The sequence below is a fragment of the Rhinolophus hipposideros genome, assembly GCF_964194185.1.
Source record: "Rhinolophus hipposideros genome assembly, chromosome: 21".
In the NCBI taxonomy this organism is placed as follows: domain Eukaryota; kingdom Metazoa; phylum Chordata; class Mammalia; order Chiroptera; family Rhinolophidae; genus Rhinolophus; species Rhinolophus hipposideros.
Genome location: NC_138067.1, coordinates 48,508,685 through 48,518,161, shown reverse-complemented (window position 1 = coordinate 48,518,161; position 9,477 = coordinate 48,508,685). Strand labels below are relative to the sequence as shown.

At 39.7% G+C, this 9,477-nt stretch overlaps 1 protein-coding gene across 1 annotated transcript; it reads left to right on the top strand.

Annotated features, from left to right (window-relative positions):
* Positions 1-3,490: 3,490 nt before the first annotated feature.
* Positions 3,491-4,438, top strand: LOC308489958 (olfactory receptor 6Z7; the record flags this gene model as incomplete). The annotated part of the gene is made up of 1 exon (XM_081031569.1): positions 3,491-4,438. The coding sequence occupies exon 1, from the start codon at positions 3,494-3,496 to the stop codon at positions 4,436-4,438; it is 945 nt and encodes a 314-aa protein (XP_080887695.1). The 5' UTR covers positions 3,491-3,493.
* Positions 4,439-9,477: the final 5,039 nt, after the last annotated feature.

The following is a 9,477-nucleotide window of genomic DNA, read 5'->3' as shown; positions in this document are numbered from 1 at the left end:
GCTATGATGTAGTTATAAATACAGTCCCTATTTACAGATGGATAAACTAAAGGTCAGTAAGAGTAAGTAAAAATACTTGATTTCATACAAGTAGTCAGTAGAGTCCGTGGAGTTGGAATCCAGATCCATGTGATTCTAAAGCCTGGATACTTTCTATCACATTAAGACGTCTCTCAGGGATCAGTGAAAAGGAAACGCTGGAAACTTGGGCTGAAGTTTGCAACTATGTGAGTGACTTAGGTCAAAGTGTGGTCACACTTTTACGTCTTTGCTGGCACAGTTCCTTCTTCCTGGGTTGCTCATCACTCTACCCATTTTCTAACTTTCAGAATTCTACTAACCCGTCAAGACTCAGTTAAAATGTCAGATCCTCATGAGGTTTTCTCAGTCTTTCCTTCTATAATAAGTAAATGCTTCTTCATCAAACCTCTACCCTGCCTTGTTTTCCTGACTGCCTTTTCTGTTAGAAGGGATTAGATTAATATGTCAGCACTACAATCCAGTTTGGAGGTCAGGCCAAAGCATAGCTTCGTTGTACAGATTCAAGCCTGGGGAACTTCTTTCCCACAGAGTGGCAGCAGCATCTAGAAAAATGGTCACTGGGTTCAGAATCAGATAGAATCAGATGTGACTGCTGGATTTGCCCCTGTCTGTGTGAACTGGTCAAGTTTCCCCACCTCTCTAAGCTTTAGTTCCTCTTCTGTGAAATGCAGAGTGTAATACTTCACTCCCAGAATGGTTACAACTTGGATTCATGAAATAACGTACATATCATAGAGATAATATGTATATTTGGATGGCAAACTACTTAGTAATAATAAAGCTAATATTTATTGTCTATCATGTGCCAGAAACTTGGCACATGGAAATGCTAAGATAAATACTCAAATATTCCCCAACTTGCTTATAAGGAAGCTGAATTTCTACAAGGACATGTAACTTGCCCAAAATCTCACAACTATTATGTGGAAGATCCCATATTCAGAGCTAGGTCTATCTGAGTCTTATTTAATAGTGGAGCTATTACAGAATTTGAGATGAAGATATTTCCATCCTTTTTTTTCCCCAGAAAAGACTATTGAGGGTCAGACAGGTTATTTAACTTGTCCAAGATTAGCTGATAAGAAAGAGTCAGATAGAAAATTCCCATGGGCAGGCCATATCATGTTCATTTCCATGTCCCCACTGTGCCTTGCACGCTGTGCAGTACATTGTTCATGCTCACTAAATGTTTTTACGGGATGAAACAAAATCCTAAATAGTCACTGGACACCCTGATTTAGGGCCAAATAATTCCAAAGTGGCTTTAAATTTATTGGCTTTAAATTGGAATTAAATTGATTGGCTCTTACGTGAAATTAGCAAAAACCACCTCTTAGCATCTAAGGTGACTGACTGGCTGTAAGGTTTGACACATGGGTGTCTAGCAGAGATAAGTCTGGTGCAGGGGCAAAGAAAGGAGCAGAAGCAGGAACAGAAATAATGTGGATGACGGAAGAGAAAAGCTCAATGAGGGAAACACAAAGGGAAGAGGACATAGAGGAGTTGTTGTTTGAAACCAAGGGGAGCTCCACCAGCCAGTGCTAAAGATGCTTGGCTGGAGGGTCATATTCAGAACAACGGACTGCTCCCTTTGAGTGGGGAGATCTCAGGGCAGGTGTAAGATATCTGTTTCAGTACTGTGGACAGCTCCAACAACTATTAGACTGAAGAGGACAGAGTTGAGCATTAAGGTACTAACCTCATTGCTTCATTTAATCTTCTCTGAAGTTAGATGAGGCTCCATTTAGGCCACTCTCCAACAGACCAAGGACATGCTTTGTAAACAACACAATCTCATGCAGGATACCGATGGGTAGTAAAATCGGATAGAACTGGTTTGAAAACTCCCAGTGTTCTTATTTTGTATTTGTAGCCTCTGGAAAATCAGTTTATTCATATTTAACAATAAGGAAAATGACACTTACTTTGTAGGGTATTGGAAAATGAATGAAATATTTTATTAAAAGGACACACCTTGGACATAGATATATGCAATAAATGTTATCTCCATTTTTAAACAAGAGATTTAGGAGAGTGAGACCTAGACCTCTCAGGAATCAAATTTCCGTTGGTTTTTCTAGAAAGTTACCATAGGTGACTCTCTTCACTAATAGATGGTGGTAAATTGATAAAATTTGATAAATGTCAGATTAATAGAGGAATTAGATTAATAGAGGAATCTCAGAATAGGGATTCAGAATAGGGACATAAGGATTTTTCCATACTTCTAGATACCCAGGAGAACCACTGTAGAACCCAGGAGTTCACTGTAGAATTGGTTGTTTTAAAATGCCACCTAAAAATTAGACTGATACAATTCTATCAAAATAACTCATTTGTCTAGAACTTTCATTTTCATTTTCTTATGTAATCTTCACAACGTCTTGTGGGAGCCAATATCATTCTCCCCATTCCACAGACAGGAAAAAAATGAAGGCTTGCATAAATCAAGCAATGTGCTAAAGACTGTAATAAGCAGGTCAGGCAGGATTTCTGACCCCACGGTGAGTGTTCTTCCAACCACATTCTATTGACTCTCTTCCAAATAAACAATTGTCAGCGATTGACGAGAAGGTCACCTAGGAAGAGACCCAACACTCCCGGCCAACATCCTTACCATTTGTTGCTGCACCTACTAAGAAGTGTGAGCCTGGCATCCAGCATCAATCACTGAATAAACATGCATTGAATACCTATAATATACTGGACATGTACTTTTCTGCTAGATACTGAGGATAGAGTTCTGAGTCAGACAGACCCAGTGCCTTGCCCCAGACTATAACCCAGATGGAGAGACACTGAATAACTGAATAAACACAAGTAATTTAAACTAGTAACAATAACAATCGCTCTGAAAGGAATCAATGGGATATGGGGATAGAGAATAATGACAGGGTTTGATAGAGGATTTTCAAGGAAGGGTTTTTTAAGATAAAAAAAAACCCTTTTAAGAGGAAAAGACATTGAAAAATTCATGCCAAGGATGTTAAGGATTCCCAGAAATGGGAAAAGTGAGAACAAGGAGAAGGGTGTTCCAGGAAGAATGAACTTCATGTGGGATTCTTTAAGGCTTGAAGGGCCTTGGGGCACTTGGCACCCGTGGGATTCAGTAGATGAGAGAAGAGGAATGATGACATGTGTTAAACTGGAAGCAATTGACAGGAATCAGAAAATTGGGGGCTTGAAGGCCATAATAAAGAGTATGGTGTTTCTTGTAACAATAATGGGGAAATCTGTCAGTTTTAAACAGGGGAGTGGCTGTGTGATCTATGATTTTGAAAGAACCCACTAGCTGCCCCATGGGGAAGGACTGTCGAAGGCAGATGGAAGCAGAGAAGCCAGATAAGAGGTTATTTCACTTACTCAAGTGAGACAATGGCTGAATCTAGGGTGAGATAAAGTGTAGAGAGATAGATTTACAACATATTTTGTAGATGTACTTTGTTCTCAGATGGAGAGACCCCTGGAGCTGGGCAACATGACCAGAGTCCAAGAGTTTGTCTTGCTGGGTTTGTCCACACAGCCAGACATAAGGGATGTCCTGTTTGCCGTTTTCCTGACGCTCTACCTGTTGACCCTCTTGGAGAACACACTCATCATCTACCTCATCTGCACTCACAGTGAGCTCCACAAGCCCATGTACTGCTTCCTGGGCAACCTGAGCTGCCTGGAGATGTGCTACGTGTCAGTGACCATGCCCAGCCTGCTTGTGGGGCTGTGGACTGAATTCTGCCATGTGCCCTTCACAGCCTGCATGACCCAACTCTTCTTCTTCATCTCCCTCATCTGTACTGAGTGCACCCTCCTGGCCTCCATGGCCTATGACCGCTATGTGGCCATCTGCTGCCCACTCCACTACCCACTGCTCATGAGGCCCCAGGTCTGCCTGGGCTTGACCATGTCCTCATGGCTTAGTGGGCTGCTGGTCTCAGTGGTGAAGACATCATGCATTGCTAGCCTGTCCTACTGCGGCCCCAATGTCCTCAACCACTTCTTCTGTGATGTTTCCCCTCTGCTCAACCTGTCCTGCACTCATGTGGCCCTGACAGAGCTGGTGGACTTCGTCTCTGCCATTGTCATCCTCTGGGGTTCTCTCCTCGTGGCCATAGCCTCGTACATGGCCATTGGTAGGGCCGTGCTCTGTATGTCATCAGCCACTGCCCGCTACAAAGCTTTCTCCACCTGCACCTCCCACCTGGTAGTGGTGGGCATCTTCTACTCAGCCACTATCTTCATCTATGCCCGTCCCAGTCGCATAGAAGCCATGGATCTCAACAAGGTGTTGTCTGTCATTTACACAGTGGTCACGCCCATGTGCAATCCTGTCATCTACTGCCTGCGGAACAAGGAGGTCCAGGCAGCTTTGCATAGAACCCTGCACTGGTCCAGAGGCTGACCAGCTGACCAGGGAATAGGGAAGATCTCAAGCTATCAATATTTTCTATTTTTGTTGAGATATAATTCACATATCACACATTTCACCTTTTAAAAATGTACAATTCTGTGGCTCTTAGTATATTCACAAAATTGTGTGATCGTTACCACTATCTAATTCTACCACATCTCATCACCACCAGAAGAAACCTGTACACATTAGAAGTCACTCCCAATCTCCTGTCCCCTTGTCCTAAGGAACCATTAATCTTTCTGTCTCTGTGAATCTGCCTGTTTTGGCTATTTCACACAAATGGAGTCATATAACATGTGGCTTTTTCTGTGGCTCCTTACACTTATAACATTTTCAAGTTCATGGATGTTGTAGCCTGGATCAGTACTTCATTGCTTTTCCTGGCTGCATAGTATCCCATTATATGTATATGCCATGTTTTGTTTACCCATTCATTAGTTGATGGATATCTGGGTTTGCACTTTTTTAAAAGATTTTATTGGGGAAAGGGAACCGGACTTTATCGGGGAACAGTGTGTACTTCCAGGACTTCTCCAAGTCAAGTCGTTGTCCTTTCAATCTTAGTTGTGGAAGGTGCAGCTCAGCTCCAGGTCCAGTTGCTGTTGTTAGTTGCAGGGGGCACAATCCACTAACCCTTGCAGGAGTCGAACTGGCAACGTTGTGGTTGAGAGCACGCGCTCCAACCAACTGAGCCATCTGGCCACCCGGGAACTGAGCGGCAGCTCATTGACTTCATTCTAGTTGTGGAGGGCGCAGCTCACTGGCCCAGGTTGGAATTGAACAGGCAGCCCCACTGCCCATAGCTCGTGCTCTAACCAACTGAGCCACCCGTCTGCCCCTGGGTTTGCACTTTTCTGTTAGGAATAATTCATGAGAATAAATTACATATTTTTTGTTTATTTTCATAAAAATATTTTTATTATTGGATTTCTAAAACACAGATACATTTGTATGACCAACAAAAAACAATAGATTTGATCTGAAATATCTGTTAGAGATTTCCTTCTCCTTTATCTGACCCTGGGCAATGTTCCCAGCATGGGGTCAATTCCTTGCCTTCTTTCTTTATATATATATATATTTTAATTAGTTTCAGGTGCACAAAACAAAGTAATACTTAGACGTTTATCATTTATATCCCTCACACGGTGTGAATCCCCCTCCCCCCATCCATTATCTCTCTGACATCACATCGAGCCATCACCTTTCCACTGACTCCACTCCCAATGCTGTACTCCGCCTCTTGTAAGTATATACATACATATGTATATATATATATATATATATATATATATATATATATATATATATATATATAATTATAGTTGGCATTCATTATTGTTCAGCTTCAGGTGTACATTGCAGTGATCAGGCATCTACATCTTCCCTGAGGTGGTCTCCCAAACGGGAGACTTGTCCATCGAATACTCTACAAAATCTTTACAACATTATTGAGTATGTTCCCCAAATTAATTTTCAAAACCCCGTGGCCATCTTGTGGTTACCAACTGTTTTCTAATCCCCTCACCTTCCCCCTTATCCCCACCCCCCCGCCCATCTAACAACCCTGTTTTTCCTCTTTGTCTCCAAAACTGTTTCTGATTAGTTCATTCACTTATTCTTTTCTTTAGATTCCGCATATAAGTGAGATCATATGGTACTTGTCTTTCTCTGTCTGACTTATTTCACTTAACATAATGTTCTCTAGGTCCATCCATGTTGTTGTAAATGGTAAGATTGCTTTCTTCTTTATGGCTGCGTAATACTCCATTGTATAAATGTACCACAGTTTCTTAATCCAGTCATCTACCAATGGGCATTTCAGTTGTTTCCATGTCTTGGCTATTGTGTATAGTGCTGCAATAAACATAGGCGTGCATAAAGATTTTTGAATTGGAGTTTTGGGTTTCTCCGGATAGATACCTAGGTGTGGAATTACTGGATCTTAGGGTAGTTCCATTTTCAGATTTTTGAGATACCTCCATACTGTATTCCATAGTGGCTGCACCAATCTGCAATCCCACCAACAGTGCATAAGCGTTCCCTTTTCTCCATATCCGCGCCAGCACTTGTTTGTTGATTTATTGATGATAACCATTTTGACTGGGGTGAGGTGGTATCTCATTGTGGTTTTTATTTGCATTTCTCTGATGGTTAGTGAGGTTGAGCATTTCTTCATATGTTTGTTTGCCATCTGTATGTCCTTTTTAGAAAAATGTCTCTTCAAGTCTCTGCCCATTTTTTAATTGGGTTGTTTGTTTCTTTGGAGTTGAGTTGAGTGAGTTTTTTATAGATTTGTGATATTAACCCCTCATCAGATATATCTTGTCCCATTTAGTAGGATCCCTTTTTGTTTTATTGATGGTTTCCTTTGCTGTGAAAAATAATGTGATGTAATCCCACGTGTTTATTTTTTCTCTTACTTCCCTCGCACGAGGGGATATATCAGTAAAAATCTTGCTCCAGGTAATGTCTGTGAAGTTTCTTCCTATATTTTCTTTTAGGTATTTTATGGTATCAGATCTTACATTTAAGTCTTTGAGCCATTTTGAATTTATTTTTGTATATGGTGTAAGGAGGTGGTCCAGTTTCATTTTTTTGCATGTGTCTGTCCAGGTTTCCCAACACCATTTATTGAATAGACTGTCTTTACCCCACCGTACATTCTTACTTCCATTGTCGTAGATTAAATGGCCATATAGGCATAAATTTATTTCTGGACTCTCTATTCTGTTCCATTGATCTATGTGTCTGTTTTTATGCCAGTACCATGCTGTTTTGATTACTGTAGACTTGTAGTATAATTTGAAGTCAGGTATCGTTATACCTCCCACATTGTTCTTATTTCTCAAGATTGCTGAGGCTATCCGGGGTCTTTTATGGTCCCATATAAATTTTAGGATTATACGTTCTATTTCTGTGAAACATGTCATTGGTAGTTTGATAGGAATTGCGTTGAATATGTATGTTGCCTTAGGCAGTACGGACATTTTAACTATATTAATTCTTCCTATCCATGAACATGATATGCGTTTCCATCTATTTCTATCTTCTTTCATTTCTTTCTTCAGTACCTTATAATTTTCTGAGTACAGATCTTTTACTTCTTTGGTTAAATTTATTCCCAGGTATTTTAGAGTCTTTGGAGCAATTGTAAATGGGATTGTTTTTTTAATTTCTCCTTCTGATATTTTATTATTGGTATATACAATTGCAACTGACTTATGAATATTAATTTTGTATCCTGCTACTTTACTAAATTCATCTATCAGCTCTAATAGTTTCTTGGTGGAGTCTTTAGGGTTCTCTCTATATAGTATCATATCATCTGCATATAATGATAACTTTACTTCCTCCTTACCAATTTGGATGCCTTTTATTTCTTTTTGTTGTCTGATTGCTGTGGCTAGAACTTCCAGCACTATGTTGAATAGAAGTGGAGAAAGTGGGCAACCTTGCCTTGTTCCTGATCTTAGGGGGAATGGTTTTAGCTTTTCCCCATTGAGTATGATGTTAGCTGTGGGTTTGTCATATATGGCCTTTATTATGTTAAGATATGATCCCTCTATTCCCACTTTCTTAAGGGTTTTTATCATAAATGGCTGCTGGATTTTATCAAATGCTTTTTCTGCATCTATTGATATGATCATGTGATTTTTATTTTTCATTTTGTTAATGTGGTGTATCACATTAATTGATTTGCGGATGTTGAACCACCCCTGCGTACCAGGGATGAATCCCACTTGATCATGGTGTATGATCTTTTTAATGTATTGCTGAACTCTGTTTGCTAATATTTTGTTGAGAATTTTTGCATCTATGTTCATTAGAGATATCGGCCTGTAGTTTTCTTTTTTTGTGGTGTCTTTGTCTGATTTTGGGATCAGGGTGATATTGGCTTCATAAAAAGTGTTTGGGAGTCTTCCCTTCTTCTGGATTTTTTGGAAGAGCTTGAGGAGAATAGGTGATAATTCTTTTTTGAACGTTTTGAAAAATTCACCTCTAAAGCCATCTGGTCCAGGGCTTTTGTTTGTTGGGAGATTGGTGATTACTGATTCAATTTCCCTGGTGGTAATCAGACTATTCAGGTTTTCTGTTTCTTCTTGAGTTAGCCTTGGAAGGTTGTACGCCTCTAGAAAATTGTCCATTTCTTCCAGATTGTCAAATTTGTTGGCATATAGTCGCTCATAGTAGTTTCTTAAAATTTTTTGTATTTTTGTGGTGTCTGTTGTCACTTCTCCTCTTTCATTTCTGATTTTATTAATTTGGGTCCTCTCTCTTTTTTTTTAATGAGTCTGGCTAAAGGTTTGTCAATTTTGTTTATCTTCTCTAAGAACCAACTCTTGGATTCATTGATCTTTTGTATTCTTTTTCTGGTTTCTATTTCATTTCTTTCTGCTCTGATCTTTATTATCTCCTTCCTTGTGCTCCCTTTGGGCTTATTTAGCTGTTCTTTTTCCAGATCCCTTAAGTGTGAAGATAAACTGTCAATTAGTGATGTTTCTTGTTTCTTTAGGTAGGCCTGCAATGCTATGAATTTCCCTCTTAGGACTGCTTTCGCGGCATCCCATAGATTTTTGGGTCGTCGTGTTTTCATTTTTGTTTGTCTCGAGATATCTTTTGATTTCTTCCTTGATCTCCTGCTTGACCCATTCATTATTTAGTAATATGTTATTCGGCCTCCATGAATTGGTGTGTCTTCCAGTTTTTTTCCTGTAGTTCATTTCTAATTTCATAGCACTGTGATCAGAGAAGACAATTGGTATGATTTCAATTTTTTAAAATTTATCAAGACTTGTTTTGTGGCCTAACATATGGTCTATCTTGGAAAATGTTACATGTGCGCTTGAGAAAAATGTGTATTTTGCAGCATTGGGGTGAAATGCTCTGAAAATATCAATTAAATCCAAGTGGTCCAATGTATCATTTAAGGCTGATGTTTCCATATTGATTTTCTGTCTGGAAGACCTGTCCCTTGTTGTCAGAGGTGTGTTGAAGTCCCCTACTATGATAGTGTTACTGTTAAT